The sequence below is a fragment of the Podarcis filfolensis genome (genome assembly GCF_964270895.1).
Source record: "Podarcis filfolensis genome assembly, chromosome: 2".
In the NCBI taxonomy this organism is placed as follows: Eukaryota; Metazoa; Chordata; class Lepidosauria; order Squamata; family Lacertidae; genus Podarcis; species Podarcis filfolensis.
The window spans coordinates 57,974,209-57,992,153 of NC_139605.1; the positions used below are offsets into that span (position 1 = coordinate 57,974,209).

At 40.4% G+C, this 17,945-nt stretch overlaps 1 protein-coding gene across 8 annotated transcripts in view; it reads left to right on the forward strand.

The window, feature by feature from the left end:
* EBF1 (EBF transcription factor 1) overlaps nt 1–17,945 on the forward strand; it is a 373,513-nt gene that overhangs the window by 322,339 nt on the left and 33,229 nt on the right. For all 8 annotated transcript variants that reach the window (XM_083603866.1, XM_083603870.1, XM_083603867.1 and 5 more), the window contains exon 11: nt 10,989–11,077. In XM_083603866.1, coding sequence (XP_083459992.1) covers nt 10,989–11,077 — 89 coding nt within the window. The remainder of the gene's footprint in view (nt 1–10,988; nt 11,078–17,945) is intronic.

Sequence of the window (17,945 nt, forward strand, 5' to 3'; positions counted from 1 at the left end):
TTGCCTAAGCCTGTTTTAGACGGGATGGACCCAGAAACATAAAACTAATGTTGGATGCTGTTGAAAATGCAAAATTGTTCTATCCTGGTTCTTACAGCAAAACCCTATGCGTTGAAACATAAAAGTAGACAATGCACCTGTTGTGCTGCACAGGGAAAACTCAATCTCCTTCTCCTATCAGACATAGATAATGCACCCAGTAGTACACAGATAATGTGCCAGCTTTGCTGCCGCCTTGGCCCTTCCCCTCCCAGCAAGCAGCTGTGGTGTCACTGACCAAAGGTCAGGTGAGCTCTGCCATCCCACCAAGTTTTCTTTTATTGATGTCATGGATACCTGTAAATAAAGTTACATTGGTTGCCACAACCATGGGTGTGTGGTCAAATGAGGCCAAGACACTGAGTATAAAGGAGGAGGGGAAATCAGTAGCCAATAAGAACCGGCCTCCGAGGGGACATTAAGGTCTGAGGCTTTCAGGCTCTCAAACGCAAAACCATTTTTTACTACAAATATTTAAAAAATAAATTAGCTGGAGTGTTATGTTTAAGCAGATCCACAGATATGACCATTTTCTGTTTAAAATATGCATTTCTGGAATAAAATATTTTGTTTTTGTTTTTTTTACAAAAAGGACTTATGCATTGATATTTCTAATACTACATAGTTTGGGGAGGCACAAATAGTTTTGCGTGTGGAAAGTCCCAGGTTGAAATCCTCCATCCTCCATTTTGAAGAACCAGATAGGAGGCGATGAGAGTCTGGAGATGTGCTACCAGTCAGAGTAGGCAATGCTAGGTTATATGGATAGATAGTTTGCCTTGGTATTAGGCAGATTCCTATACAAAACCAGTCGTGACTCGCACTTCAATGCTAAACAAAGTTAAATACCACTGACACCAATGAAGTTTACTTCTAAGCAAGGGTGCTTGGGATTTCAACCTTGAAAGTAGCGGTTTGTCCAGCATCCATAGCTATTGATTAGTTAGATTACATTTTCATCATATAATTTCCCTTCTCTCATTATTTAATTTGACCAAATTGGTTTGCTCAATTTACTTGGGAATTCATATTGGCCCATGGGATGTGGCTTATTGCCAACTTCTCAATAGGCTAGTGGCTATTGCTGAAAAGATGCTTCACTTATTCCTCTCTGCTCAGTTATATTAAAAAAAAACTCTATATCTTTAAACAGTCTTGTAGAAGGTTGTTATTTATTATTTTATTTTTTCCCCACTATCACGTCTGACTTGGTGTTCTTCCCTACTGCGAGCCGTAAGGTGCTGTAGGCTTGTTCTAGGAGAGTAATAAGTATTGTTGTTAAGCAACTGTGGTGTTGAAATTCAGCTCCACAATGTCTGCCAGTATTTATCTAAAATACTTTCCCCGGTGCGTGTTGGAGTTCCAGTAAACCGTGTCTTATTGTGCGACCTTTTCATTTTCCAGTGAAAAGGGATCAGCTCATCAGATAAAAGCTACAAGCTGGAGTACAGGAAAAAATGCGTGCTCAGAAAATCCGAGCATGATTGAAAACAAGATGTGTTAAATCAATGCAGTTTATCGCCTGCCTATTCCTGGCAATTGCTGTTCTAAGCTCATTCTGAGCACACACTAGATGATAAAAGTAGAGTGTCACAGTGCTCACCAGGGTGTGAGGGCAGGGAAACATGTTTATCAGACAGGTTGCTATGATTTCCCCTCCTGATAACAGTTATTGTCAAAACTCTTTGGGATATAAGCTGAACAATTATAGGGGAAAGTAATGCCTCTGGCATTGAATTTAAAGGCTGCTTAAAGCTACAGAATTTCAGCTCCCTCTTCCCACCCCCTTAAAGGCCAGGCTACTTTAGTAATAATAGTTTAAATGCACTTATTCTCCTACTCTCCATGGTCAGTTCAATATTGTACTACTTCCATTTGGTGTACAATCTGCTAATTACTTCTGAAATGAAGGAAGGGCTGTTAATATTAGGATAGTAGGTGTGCTGCATTTAGAATGCATTTGTTGGTTTGGGGATGTTTCTTTACAATAGGTCTGTTGTGGGGTAGGTGGGGCTGGCACTCATGGGGACATTGGGGGACAGGGCCTTTTACCCCTACACAGTTTGAGTCCTGACATGTTCTTTTGCTGCTAGCCAAAATTTTATTTTTTCAAACCGTTCATGTTCAATAAAATTTCGTAAAGTTTTATTACACATTCTTTGCATTTACAAGCATTACTATTATAGATATTCCCTTTTTCTTTTTCCTCCTCCTGTTATTTTTACTATTATTATTAATTTAAATTTCTGGCCCACTATTCCTGCCAAAGACAAAAAATGAAGTAACAATACAACTAAAAATAAAATCAAAACATATCTAAAACATATAAAATCCATTACAAACATCTAAAAACAATCGTATACCACCACGGCTGATAATGTAAAGCTAACTAGTTATAGTATCTACCAGCTATCAAATACCTGGTTGAACAGGAATATTATCTTATGAACTGCCCTGAGATCTTTGGATGAAGGGTGGCATATAAAGTTAATAAATAATAAGAAGTAATATTTTTGTTATTCCTGAAAGTTAGTGAGGAAGGCAGATTCACCTCCCCTGGAAGTGTATTCCACAAATGAAGCACCACCACTGAGGGGAAGGTACTCTTTTAAATACTTGGGTCCCAAGCAGTTTAGGGCTTTATATGCTAATGCTAATACATTGAATTGGGCCCAATATCTCACTGGCAGCTAGTGCAGCAGTTTCAGGTTCGTTCTGTCTATGCCACCTATCAATGCTGCAGCCATATTCTGGTTTAGCTGCAGCCTCTGAACCATCTTCCAGGGCAGTTCCGCACAGAGTGCATTACAGTATTTTGGTCCAGGAATGACTGTAGCTGGTGAAGCAACCTAAACTGGGCTTAAGCATTCCTAGCTACAGAAGCCATTTGACATTCTAGTGTCAGGTTGGAATCCAGGAGGAGTCCCAGACAAAAAACGTCAGAACAGGCTGCCAATCTAATTCCCAGATACAGGAATTGCAAACCCACAGCACCTCCATCTTGTCAAGATTCAGCCTCAGATTATTGGCCCAGTCGTATGACCAACCATACCTTGCATAGGAGGAATGAATGTAATCAGATCTTAGTAAGCTTGGTGCCCTCTAGATGTTTTAGACTGTACCTCCAATCAACCCCAGCCAGCAGAACTGTATTGGCAGGAGCTGATGGGAATTGCAATCCAAAACTTCCTGAGAGCTCCGGGTTGGTGTAGGCTGTTATATATAAAGAGCTATCTCAAAGCTTCACCTACATACAGTTCCTTTAGTGGATCCACAAATGAACAGAACCAGCTTGAGAAATGTGTGTTTTCATCAGATATGGTGCATTTCTCACCATCTGCCCTTCTCCTTTCCCATATGCCATGACTATAGGTCTCTGCTCCAACCTACAGGCACTATTAGACAAAAAGACAGGAAGCCTTTGCTCATTCCATGGCTTGGTATATTAAATATCCCTGAATCATGCAGGCTCAGCATGGAAAGACCTCCTTTGTTCCTGCTCTCTGTTGGTGGCACATTATAGTCTGGTTTATGTAGGTTAATCTCTAAGGAAGCACATGTGTAATGGGAAGTTGTGTTTGTGGATGGATAATCCCTCTTTATGGTAGGGGATTGGTATTGCCTGTCTTAATTTTTTTTAAAAGTGTGCCACTCAGCCTTTGTGAACCTGGTGTTGGTTGGGAAGGATGGAAGTTGTAGCCCAGAACATCTGGAAGGCAACCGTTTGACAACGGTTGGTGTAGATAATGTGGGGTAGTAACAGGCACACATGTGGCACTGTCGATAACCACTGCAAATGTAAAAGTTAAGTTTTCCGCAATAGCTTTGCATTCCTCACTTGCTCAAAATTGCCACTGACATGTAGAGCTTATCCACACCTTTGTTTGCCCCACTGCTTTCCACTGGGGAAACCAGATCAGGTTTTCTGTGGATTATTGTTTGTTCCAATTTAGCACTAATGAGCAGGTTTTCCAGGGGAAGGCGGCAGGGCAAAGGCAAAACCACTTGTACCCATTCTTTCTAAGAACAGGACTAGCGGAAGTGTGGACAAAGCCTTAATTTTGAAGCCAGGTTTCTGGATTATGTTGAAGGTGTGTGTGGGGGGGGGGTATTATATGGTACCTCGGTTTTCGAACATAATCTGTTCCAGAAAACTGTTTGAGTTCCAAAACCAGGGCCGTCTTTAGCATATGTGCTGCCGGGGTGCAACGATCCACCCAATACCCTCAAATTTAGTTTAGCCACCCCCAAATTTAGTTTTGTTGAGCTTTTCTGTGGGGGTGGGAGCCAAAGTTGTTGACATTTTTTGGGGGGGGGACTCAAAGTAGTTGAACCTTTGGGGGGGATTCGCTCACCAGTAACAATGACACAGTGGAAAAAATGCTGACTCATCGGGAATATTTGACGCTACGGAGTAACAGACTGAGGGGAGCGGAGACTTTCACTCCATTGCTTTTCACTGCTGCCGATCGAGAGGGACCAGTATACAGTAGGTATACATTGGGTGCCCCCCAGAATTTGGCGCCCGGGTGCTACGCACCCCTTGCACCCCTGGGTAAAGATGGCCCTGTCCGAAATGTTCAAAAACTGAAACTACAGCTGACAGTTAGGCTTCAGGGTTTTTTGCTCAGCAGAAGCCACGTTTCTTGTTCAACTTCTGAGGTGTGTTTGAAAACCGAAGCATTTACTTCTGGGTTTACGCCGTTCGAGTTCTGAAACATTCGTCAGTGGAGACGTTCAAAATGCGAGGTACCACTGTATATATGTATGTATATAATGTATGTGTATATATACATATAAATGTAGCATAGTATGTATATGGTCATGTTTGACAACAGCAGGTCAAGTGGCCCCCTCTGCACCTTTAATTGGAATAAAGAGCAGTTGCCATAAGAACCCAAGGACCACAGGTGCTAGTTTTGTAGTTTGATTTGGTTGTGAAATGTTATTTATAATCTGATGAATGTGCTGACTGTTTATTTAGACTCTAGGTTGCTGCGAAATTGAAATCTTACATTTCTTATTAGCTACATATCTTTCTATTTTGAGAAAAGAATTACATCATGCTGCACTACCATTAAGAAAAGGAAATTAAACTCCCAGGAATATGTTTAAGTGAAAGAGACAAACAAAGTCATAAAAAGCAAGGAAAAACTGAGTTAGTCTTGCAATAGCCTCTGTAACACCCAAGCCTTATGTCTCCATAGTAGGATGTTGCTCCTCCCACTTCCATTTTCCATTGCCTATGGGAATAAACACTTTTTGGGGGGGCAGTTTAATGAAAAGGAAGCTTTATACAGTAAAGGGTAGATCATATTAACAACAACCACAACAAAAACAGTCCCAGCGCTTGTATGGTTCCATTTAATGGCATTTAATTAAGAAAGAAAACTTTCTTTGCATGTGAGATTTGCAAAATATACTCTTTCCATTGATGATGTGTGTGTTAAGTAGATTTTTATGCTTCCCCGGGGGCCAATTAAAGCCCTAGTTGCATACAAAGGTGCATGGTTGGGAACTTGCCATATCAATCTTGTGGCTCTGTTGTGTTGCCACTGCTTGCTGAGAAGTATATGGTCAGAGAGGGACATGGGGTTTCCTGGTGAATTTGGGTTGGTTTGTTTTTGCCATGTTTCCTAGTTGCCGTTGTCTGCATTGTCTCATAAGCAGAAAAATAAATGCTTGTTTGCCATATTTATTTATCTACCTATCTATCCCATCAGATATGTTTGCTTGTCATTGCAGTAACATGTGCAAGGTGTCTTCTTCAAGGGATATGTTGCACATCAAGAAAGTCGTTTGAAAATGTGGTATGAAGGATTGAAGAATATTTGTGGTCATGCCTAGAGGCAAAGGAGGTTCTGGTCAGGAAGGCTTATCACTAGAGCTCATACTGAGAGCTCATATGAGAGGTTGGGGCTCCACTTTTTCCCTGCTCTGAACCAGGCCCTTATCTAGGCAGTGCTACCTGCTCCCGTTTTCCCTCTTCCTGAGGGGGATTGCATAGATTTATTTTGGCACTTCATTGGCAGTCCTGAAGCTCACTATCTCTACCAGCCCTGGAGATGATGAGGGGCAAGGACAAAAGCTGGCCAGGAACCCAGGCAACCATTGTGGAGACTTCTGGTTTGGGTTGAGAGTGTCTTGATCTGGCTGCTCCTCAGTTTCTTTGACAACATGGGGGCCTGTCTGCTGGAGGGCCTGTCTGCTCTCTCCCTCAGCTCCTCCCAAGGAGACTCCAGGTTCCATACCTGGGTAGTACTGAACCCTGAAACCACCCAGGTTTCTTCTAAACTTCTGGGTTTCTGTACTGCATATCACAACCTCATGTGAATGAAGGATGTCAAGGAACACAGTCATGTGGCAGCTTTTTCTTATAGGCCCTGTTAAGTATACCACCTGCTTACCATATCAGTCCTCTGGACTGGGTGGGAAACGTCTTGATGTTAGCTACCACATAGAAGAGTGCTTTTCGTGTTTTTTTAAAGGCCTCTGTGTGAAATAGAAAACATGTCAATTTAGTTAATAAGCAGAAAGGTGAGAAGCAGCACTTAGGAAAAAGAGACACGACATAGTAGTAAAATTCTTTCCTTTATGACGAGCTGTGTGCCTTTTGGACAGGTTGCCTTGGTCTTCCATGTGGAATGGAAGGGATAAGTACAGGAAATACCCAGTGATGTGGGATTTGAAGAGATTTGATTAATTGAAATGAGCATGCTAGAAACCTATAAAAGCCTCCCTAATTCATGCATGTGTATTTAATTACGGGGATCTAAAGCTACCATTTTGTTAGGCCTAGAGCTTAACTTTTCTGTGTGAGCAGAACAACATTCAATAATGGTTGAAAAGTTTACTTCACTGAGGTCCAGCACCGAGGGCCTTCTGGCGGTTCCTTCACTGCCAGAAGCGAAGTTACAGGGAACCAGGCAGAGGGCCTTCTCAGTAGTGGCACCTGCCCTGTGAAACGCCCTCCCACCAGATATCAAAGAGAACAACAACTACCAGACTTTTAGAAGACATCTGAAGGCATTCCTGTTTAGGGAAGCTTTTAATGTTTGATGGATTACTGTATTTTAATATTTTGTTGGAAGCCGCCCAGAGTGGCTGGGGAAACTCAACCAGATGGGTGGGGTATAAACAATATATCATCATCATCATCATCATCATCATCATCATGTCTTATCAAAACTATGCTTATGTCATGGTTTGAAAACATTTTATAAGTTCCAGAGTTACAGTGTTATGAGAAGGATTAATCTCAAAATATAACTGGGAGGGGGGCATGTTTGGAAGAAGAAAAGAAGAGGCTTTCTGGCACCACAGTGCTAGTTGTATAATTCAAATGCTTGATGTTTAGAGGCAATTTTTGTAAGTATTTTAACGCAGCTGGATGGATGGAGAGGGGTTGAACTAAAATAATAGAGAAAAATGTATGAGAAGCCACAGAAGGGAGAGAAAGAGATAAATAAATGAAACCATTGTTGCATGTGAAACAAAACCCCAAGCTTTGTCCTTCGTCTTGGGGTTTGAGGTATCTCCACTATGCTTCTATGTAGTATATTTATTTTTCCTCAGATAATAACATTATAATGTGTCTAATTCAATTATTCCCCACTGCATCTGAGAGGGTTTCCCAAGACTACCCTAAGCTATCAGTTCCACATGATATTTGAACAGGTTCTTTTAATTGCTGATATTAAGTGTTGATCATTGTGCTGTAAGTTGGCAGCCTGGCTGGAGATACAGATTCCACCCTTCTGTATATCAGACAGTCTTTCAATTAACATTCAAAAGCTTTATTGATACAGCAGGAGCTCATTATGTGAATTATTAAAAAAAAATAGACAATCCTTTTAATTCTGATTTTGAAACAAAATAGAAGATCCAAAAACTTGTATTTTCTTTGTATATTTGTAAGCGTTATCAATTTATTTAGTTCAGAAGACACATTTTTCTTAAGGATATTAAAGCAAGATGGATGACAAATTAAGTTACAATTTTGGAAACATGAAAATAATTTCACCTCCAGCTCTGATTTTACATTTTTCTGTTAAGTGTGTTGGATTTTACGAGCTACTGCTTCAAAAAGGCTGCATAAACAGCTTCCAAGGCTTCCACTCTTCAAGTCTAATCTGAAAGAAAGTTCTTCCTCAAGGGTTTAAGTAGTAATTCATAAAATGGAAAGAATAATAAATATTGTGCCTTAACTCATACACTAGCATAGATAGACAGATTTTGTACACCTGGGTGTAATTTTAGTTAATTCACACAAGAGACAGGTTGAAAGTTTACTGTTTAGATAGGAGAAAATGGCTTAAATCTCATATTTGCAAAAATGATTACATTACCTTAAATGAAAATGCTATTCTATTAGCTACTTCAATAAGCATTGCATTTTTAAAAGTATTTTAATAAAAAAGTTGCCTGAAGTTCCACGCAACTTAAAATACATAAGTGAGGTGAAAGTACTTACTTTGATTTAGATGTCTTTTGGAGATGTAATTATTGGCTTTTTACTCACCTATGTAAAACAATGTACTTTTGTAAATGGATTTCTGGCCACTTTAATCCATTTTTTCCTTCTTTCTCTATCTCTTTTTTTTTAAAAAAAAACCATAAAAAGTAAGCACAGTCAATCAAAGAATTTTAAGGTTTATTTCCTCTTTAGAAATGATTGATAGCCTTTTAGATTTACAAGCTGACAAGTTAAAGGGTGCTATTGGTATAATTATGTACTATATTCACAGTATTTCAATTTAAATGTCCTTTTAAAACCATGAGATTATCATACCTGTATTTTGAAAAGTAGGCCAGTCAGTTTGGGTTGGTACACAAATTGCTTCCATTAGCCTTGGGACCTATTTGAATTTAATACAGTTTTTAAAGTTGGTAGTACTTTCAGTGTACTTTTGAAATTTAGGGTAATGGGAATGCATTTTAACTACAGTATGTGCTAACTTTGTTTTTAATGTATAGATGGATGTCAAGAACACAAATACTGACTGTTAGACTAAAAGTTTTTTTTTTTAAAAAAAGAAAATTGTATTGATATTTTTTTCCGTCTGTGGAAAAAAAAAGATTTTATAGAAGGACATTGGGGAATGAAGGAACATATTTTATGTATGGTAGAAGAGGTTGCATTCAACCCATCTCTCATTAAAAACAATGGCAAAAAGAGTCTATAAATGAATCCATTTATTCACCTATACAAAGTAACAAGTTAGCCCAGAATTTCACCAGAATAATTGCAAGAGATTTATTTTATCTCCAACTTGAATAATAGCAAGGCTGGTCTTCAAAGCTGTGCATTTGTCTATTATTTATTTATAGAGAGATAGAAATATCTTTATCTCACCCTTCTAGTGCCTATGAACTATGAACAGGGTAGCTTACCACAAACAAAAATTGCAATGTCATAGAAAACAATTGAAAAAGTCAACAATAAATATACTTCAAAAACATAACAATAAAAATATAACAAAAGGGAGAGACCACAGATTAAGCGTAACCTCAAATAAAACAGTGGGTAAAAGCCTATTGCAATAAAAATGTCCTTAAAGGTAAAGGTACCCCTGACCGTTAGGTCCAGTTGCAGACGACTCTGGGGTTGCGTGCTCATCTCGCTCTATAGGCCAAGGGAGCCGGCGTACAGCTTCCGGGTCATGTGGCCAGCATGACTAAGCTGCTTCTGGCGAACCAGAGCAGTGCACGGAAACGCCGTTTACCTTCCCACTTGACATGCTTTCGAACTTATCAACTGGTAAAAGGCAACCAGAGAGACAGCCACCTACAGTACAAGGGGTTATGCAGTATTGGTGCAGCCACTGAGAAGGCCCTGTCTTGTGTTGCCATGACCCATTCTTCTACCCTTTGGGTGGTGCGCAGAGAATGACTCCCAACAGTGGATGTTTGGTGCGGTGGGGCTGTGTCGCTCACCTGACCTCCTTCCTTCTGAGATGCTGATGCATACAAAGATGGAGAGAGGTAGGGATGAGCCAGCGATGGTGTAGACACAGTTCAAACAGAGCAGTGGCACACTGGTGGCATTGAGCCAGGGGGCAGCAGTGGTCCTGAGCTGGCGTAATAAGGCCCTTGGTCCTATGTTGGGTGGCCCTGGAGGTTACACTTCCAGGTTACCGGGGGCAGGGGTACCACTCCAGTATACACTGAGATGGGAACTCTCCCCAGCAACCTATTCTGGTAACCTAGCAGGTGGGGCAGGGCAGGGCAGGGCATCCATTTGATGGATCCTTGCCCTATGCTATGCCAAACCCCAGTGTACTGTAATCACCAAAATGGTTGCCCTTTTTTCACCCACATTCTCTCACACCCTCCTTCACTGTGCCTGACACACAACTCCACACTAGCATTTATTTATTTATTTATTTGCTTCTATCCTAAGGGCTCTTCATGTGGTTAATTTTTTGTGAGCTTTGCATGAACCAATAGTGGTTTTAGGATTCAGCGATTGGATTTCTCTTCCTAAAAGCACATCATGTATTTCACAAGGAAAATATACATAATTTTGTTTGTCTGGAAGCACAACAGACTTTTCCTTCTGCTTTTTTTTAAAAAAATCCACAATCAAAAAGGATTCCATCTAACAACATAATAATGGAAAACTTGAAAAGCAGGGTACAAAGCATTTAACAAATGAATTGTATCTCAGATTATAATTGTTTCTTGCTCAAAAGCTGTTTATAGAGAGCAAAACTTGCTGCCACCTTTTCACAGATACTCAACCAAAGCCTTGCATCTCACCTCAAACAGTGCGTGAACCACAGCTTCACAGTCATTACTGATTTGAATGGAAAGGAGCAAAGGGAGAGTTTGCTGTGATAGTTTCCAGATTGCCCCCCCCCATACACACATATTGCAATTCAATACACTCTTCGATGTTGCACCTTGCCCTACTGCTTATTATATAATTATTATGTTTGTTGTTTCAGCTCTGAATGAACCCACCATTGACTATGGTTTCCAAAGGTTACAGAAAGTCATCCCAAGGCACCCCGGTGACCCTGAACGCTTGCCAAAGGTCAGCCCAAAGTGATTGTGACTGTGTGTTTGTGTCTTTCGACGCCTAAGTCGGTAACAGCATTTTGATTTTTTTTCAGAAGAGACTTTTGGTACTGTCCAGATCATTGTCATGTAGGATCGATGTATGGAGAGGGGAAGTTGGATTATGCCAGCTGCCCCCCTTCAGTCTCCATTCAGGGACCAGGACCCAGTTCACAAGCTGTATGTGTATAGACTCTATATATCCAATCTATATACTGCAATTCTGCAAGGTAAATAGCACACCAACAGAGTCTGCAAGCTTCTACATGCCTAGGCTCTGTACAGAACCACTGATAAGCACATGAGAACAGGAGTGTGGCGACTTCATGCATTCCTCATCCCAGATGACATGCCATCATTCTTCATATGCACTACTACCTCAGAAATACAACCCAGAGGCTCAACAAACATACCTCCATTGCATCCTTTGAGAAATAAACAATCTGTCCTCAGTCTTAATATTGACTATTTAATTTCCACTAATTCACCAGCTGCTTTTTTTTAAAAAAGGGGGGCCTGCTTCAAACGTGTTCAGCTGTTTGTTGTAAATTCCAAAGGACTTATCGAAGGGGCAATGGGCTGTTCATTTGGTTTTCCTTACAATGATTGCTTTTGAGATATGCCTCTGAGTGTAGCTTCAGGGCTCTTGACCAGCTTCATAGCAGGGTCTGTAATTTTCAAGTTTTAGTGTACTCAGCGCCTAAGGCCAACTCACCCATGAAATGTTGCCTACACATCTATGCAGTTGTATATGGGGGGTGGCATATGTGTAGTTTTAGAATCACAAGGTAAACATAATGTGGCATTTGATTACGTAGAACATCTGAATACCAAGAATCTGGATTGTGACTGGAAAACTGCTTTGGCAAAAAAACAAACAAAAAACCCCCACCAAACGCCAAAAGGCACTTAAATCTTTCCAATAAACATGGAAATGACAAAGCATAGACCAGTACACCGAGGGTCTAAGCTTATTGTGCCTTAGTGTAATATTTTCTTTTGGCTAAATAAAGTGAAACAATGTTTTGCAGCATTTCCCATGAAACCTAAATGGGGTTATAGTTGACAGTGGCTCCATGGTTTAAATAAATCCATGAGCAAATAAACATGCCCTTCTGTTTGTATGCCTACAATTAGCACACATTAAGAATTTGAAGTTGGATGTGAAGTTCAAGACTCATTTATAGAATGCAGCACAGGTGGGCACCTGTCTCCTTCTGCACTTTTGACACTAATGGCTGAATCCCTCTCATTTGTTGGCTGCGGAATAAAGATAGCAGATGTTGTGAGTAAGCCTGAATTCTAGGAGAAAGCATGGCTGTTAAATCGTATAGTTTTTTGTTAGAGTTTTGGTCACTTCATTACAGGTAATATGGTCTAAGCTTTAGAGAGTGGTTGATTTCTAAAAAGATTCAACGTTGACACACTATTGATATTTTAGGTTGCCATTAAATAAAAATAGTTGGCTGACATTAGAAGATTGCCATTTAAAGTAGCTGACTGTCAGTAGGAGGAGTCAGTTTAATTCTTCCTAGGAGCTGGAGTGTGTGTGGTCATATGTCTTTCTAGTGACTAAAATTTTAAGAAGATCTGGTCTGGATCAGGACCACGGCATGGGGCCAACATGAGGCACTACACCTAAAATTTAGTTTAAAACCCCACAAATGCAGTTACTCAGAATCAGTGGATTCTTACCTAGTTTCACCCTTGTCCCTACTTGTTTTCTTTCATACCCCTAATATGGCCTTTGAAACATCTTCCTTTCTCAATTTAACTTCCACAGTGATGTAAAGGAGGAACAACATATACTTAAATACAAAATTTGATGATTCACTAATTGGCAAGGGTGTGGGAAGAAATTCCTAAATGTCAACTGTATTCTCTTGGGTGGCTGCAGTTGTCATCACACTGAGACCGGGCAGTCATCAGTGGTTAGTTTTGGTTGTGTATAAAGTCCAAAATCGGGGATTACTCCAAAACAGTGACACTCCGACAGCTGAAGGGCAGAGTCATATACAATTTGCTGGGAAGCAGCTCTTTTCTTTCTGAAGGTCAGCAGAAATATGTATACATTCCAGTGCATTTTCTAAGTGGGTCAGTGTTTACTCAGCAAACGATTAGAGCAGATGGTGTAATTTAGAATCCATGGCAAAACTTTAATATATAAGGAATAGGAAGAACGACATGGATCCTTTTGCTATATTAATCTGTGCCTTTGCAATGTTTTCCTGAAGGTGGAAGACTCTTTTCATTTTTTTGCGTGTGCTTTGTCAGCCTAGTTGAAGCAACGGAAACATGATTCTAGTGCCCCATGCAGTTGGTTGTAATGTTTTCTTAATGCTTATCCCAGTGGCTTGGCCCAGTCGCAGGCACGATCTCCATAGCAGCACAAGCCACCTACAAGGACACAGAAACTTTCCAAGGGATAAAGCTGAACTTTACGGCCAGCTTCAGCACCAACATATGAAAGAGTGGTGTAATGTTTAAACCAGCCTGTATGTTTAGACCATGTCACTTAAGCAATTTGGCCAAATATTGAAGCATAGGAAGGTGCCTTATCCCAAGTCCATCTAGCCAGTGTCACAGTATTGCCTACCCTTAATGCCAGGAGCTCTCCAGGGTCTCAAGCAGGATTTCCTACCCATACTTGGAGATTTGGGCCAGGGAACCTGTGGTCCTACAGATGCTGGTGGATTGAAACACCCATTAGTCCCAATAGGCATAGCCAATAATCCTGCATGTTGGAAGTTGTAACCCAACAGCATCCGAAAGGCTACAGTTTCCTTATTCCTGATGCTGGGGATTCAACCTAGGACCTTTCACATGGCCCTTCCCCTTGACTGAACTGGCTGTATTGATTTTAAAATCCTTATATATGCCAATACACACATGTACACAGTGAAATGGTGGAACAAATGAAAAGCCCCTACCCCTATAACTAATTCTTTTTTATTCTAGGAGCAGCAGTGCTTTGGGGCAAAAAGTAGATGCCACAGTTTTGAAGAAAGCAACAAATGCTGCATTTGTGTATTTTGCTCCGTGGAGCTGAAAATATCTAGTAAATTGATCCTGTGGGAGTAATAAATACACATTACTTTATCTTGTACTTCATGTCTTATACCCCTGAGCCTTGATAGAACAACACCACTTAATAGACTTAAAAAAAGAGTAATTACAGTCATTGGTTGTGTGATTTTTCAGGCCTTCCAGCCCTGCCTGACCTTCTAATTTAGCTCACCGTGTCTAACTAATGCATTTATATTCATCTTTTATGAAGCATGTGTAGTACAAAATTGACTTTGCAGCCTTAAGCAAGCTGTCTTACCAGGTTGAGGGTCTGGTTAGTCCTACATTCTGTACGGTGCGGATGTGGTTGTGTTTGTGACAAATTCTTCTTTGTGATTCTAATCAATTACTTGTTTTTATCTTTTGGAGAGGAGAGAGAGAGAGAGAGAGAGAGAGAGAGAGAGAGAGAGAGAGAAATATTATTTGTTTCGTTTTCCCACCTACCTTTTGAAGAGCTGTTATACATTCCAGCATTATTTACAGCCAAACATGCATGCAGAAAAGATGCAAGCATTTCTAAAATGATTACCACTAATGTTTCTGCTTGTCAGGAGTGCTTAAATTTCCCTGCACTTTGTCTTAAACCTTATCACGGTTACCTTTTAAGAATTACTGATGTATAAGATCATCCGGGGCTGATTTGTAAACACCGCTGACAGTTTATGATGAATGATGTCGCAAAATGTTCAATATGCTTCTTTGTCACATCCGTACATGTACGCATTAAGAAGTGGATTAAGGGAAGACTAGAGGAATCCCCTTCTGAAAGAACCCTTGAGCTAGAGAGCACACAGACAAATCTCTCTCCTGTGTTTTCTCATAACTTCCTACCCAGTTCACCCATCCAGTGGAGCACAATTGTTCTCTCTGCATTTCTTTTCTCACCATATGGTATCCTCATTACCATACACTAAGGGTCCATATGGGGAACTTGTGAAGTGAACTGTATTCATTTTAACTGCCAGATGAGCAGCCTTTTGCTTTGCAAGCTTAGCTTAAGTCATCTGCTGCGTTTATGTTGTTATGGCAACACAGTACCAATAAAAAATTCTAATCTACTGTAAGTATCTCGGATCACAGTATTTTAAATGTTTGCTGTATCTGTCCTCTAAAGTGAGGATGCTTGTTCTTTTAGTGTGACAAAGGGTTATTGCCAGCTCCAGCAGGTGGCAGTAAAGAAATTATCTCTCCCCCCCCCTTGCATAAGTCATATAATTACAAACCAGAGTTATATTTCAAACATGTTTGTTGACTGCACCTTTGGATTTTCTTGGAAGGAGAGTCTTTTTTTTTTTTTGCATGAGAAAAATTCAGGCAGAAAATCTTTGGCTAAAAATGGACTTTGAAGCAGATCTTATTGGAATTCTGTAGCTTTAAAGAAGCCTAGTTGAATCTCTCTCTCTCTCTCTCTCTCTCTCTCTCTCTCTCTCTCTCTCTCTCTCTCTCTCTCTCTTGTGTGTATGTGTGTCCTTCCCTGTGTCCTAAATTTGCTCATTCCAACACCAGACTAATTAAGAGCACCTTAAAGTACTAGAAGCAAGCGGCAGCATCCTTAAATATAAATCATTTTCACCTCTGCAGGCCACATGATATGTTGCATCTCTGTCTCTCTGCCTATATTGAAAGTGAATGTTTGTAGTCTCACTTCATCAGTTCACATTAGCCTCATGCTGAATATTTAAACACAGAACAATTTGAACACACCATGAAGAGACGCACTTTCCGTTGGAACTGCAAAGGCTCATCCAATAATAATTTAGTAAATCAGCCATTTAGTGACTCGCTTCTACTCTGCATTGTGCCAAATGCTATTCAGCTCAACTGTGCGCCAGCTAGAACTGAAATTCAGACTCCAGTCACGTGGCGGCACTCTGTTGTTCATTGGCGAAATGAGACCGAAAATTCCCTCCTTGGATACAGTGATTTATCACAGATGAAGCAGAGTGACAAATGCAAGCAAGAGTCACTGCAGGCTGCACAATCTATTCTAATTACATTAATATTGTTTTGGAATTTCCATGTGTGGGGAATAAGGCAATTTAGATACTGCATTTGTCGTTTTAGTCCTCTGCAAATATCAATAAGGAGCACCAGCTGAGTAGCAGTAGGAAAGAGTAAATGAAATCTCTAGTTTCCAGCTCAATGCAAGGGATGTTACAGGTTGGCACCTAGTTGGATATACTTGAAAAATTGTTTCAGATGCTGGGACGTTCAAGTATATTGGTTCTTGTGAACTGCTTGTCGCATTGTGGAGAAGGAAATGTTGTTCGAGTGCATTACATGTAAATGTCTTTATTTATTTTTGTGTTGTTTCTAGCCTTCCCTTTAACAAGTGAAGTTTGTTAGTGACTGCTTCACTCTTTTGCTATTTCAGGTGTGGGGTCTAAAAAGCTTTTCATGAGATACAGCTCTTTTGATACACAATTTGTGACTAACATTGGGTGAAATAATAGGTTAGAATGACATTTCATGTTGTGGAAAGTGATGATCAGAAAGGGTTACACGGTGCTTCACAAGACTTCTAAGATAAGCCAGTTGTTGGGTTTCATTAGAATAGGGATGTGGAGCCTCCAGCCCTCCATGTATTCTTGGACTCCAGCTCTCATCAGCCTGTCTCCATGGCTAATAATCAGGAGTGATCCCTGCTTTACACCATTAGGTATGCTCTCTGTTTCTTATGGTTGACTTTCACAGCTCTGCATTGTTGTAGAGGAACAATTTCCCCCATGAATCAATTCAATTTTCAATGATTCTAACTTGTGGTGCATTAATCCAAATCCTGTTAGGCTAGTGTGAGTGTGCCAAAAAGTACCTGATATGCTTCTTTTAAAAATTATTTAAATCCCCTTGGGATTAGTGACACATCAGCCAAGTCCAATTTAGTATTGCCTTGAACTTATTAATTGACTATTCAGTTTAAAGAAACTATTATGGTAGCTCAAAGGTTCTAACTGCACGATAACTTTAAGTGCATAGTTGTAGAATCTGGATTCATGCAGGTAGATATCATGATTTAAACCTTTCCCTTCCTGATTAAATTTTCCTCCTAAAACTGCTCTTGGTACACCCCCTCCCAAACCCCCCCCACATTCATGTGGATGAACTGTTACCTTCACTGAGCATTCCCCCTGATATCTGGGTCAAACTACACAATATATTAAACAGCAGCTATGTGCTCCCCTCCACATCCAGACTGGATTTGTGGCATGGGTATGAGCACAAATAGCAGCTTCTTTTGGGTGGCAAATAATACCTTTGCGGATCATATTTTCATCAAGGAAGTAGTGAGAATAGCCAACTCCCTCCTTCCCTCTTCTCATGCCTCCAAGCCAATCCAGTCTAGATCAGAAGAGGGCATAGCTGTGTTTCAGGTTTAGGAGCAATTACTACACTCTGACCCCTTCCTTGATTGGCAGTGATGTGCCGCATTGGGAAGCCAGGTGAGCATCTCTGCCCTGCCCATGCCACCCCAGTGACTGCTATTGACAAAAGGGCAGCCTGTGTTGTATGTGCAGACATTGGCCTTAGACATTTTGCACCCAAAGCAATAAAAAGTCTAAATGACACACACACCTTTTGTTTTTCAGATCTTGACTGAAAGTCACAAAAATGTCTTTTTTTACGACACATAGAAGGTGGGAGGCAGGAAAATGGCACCTCCTTGAAACTTGTGTCTGAAGTGATAATTTCATATTGCACTGTGATACGCCAAGTCCAGTTGACTGTGTTGATGTATGTTTTCCCTTCTCGTGTGTTTGACAAACAGTATTTTCACTCAG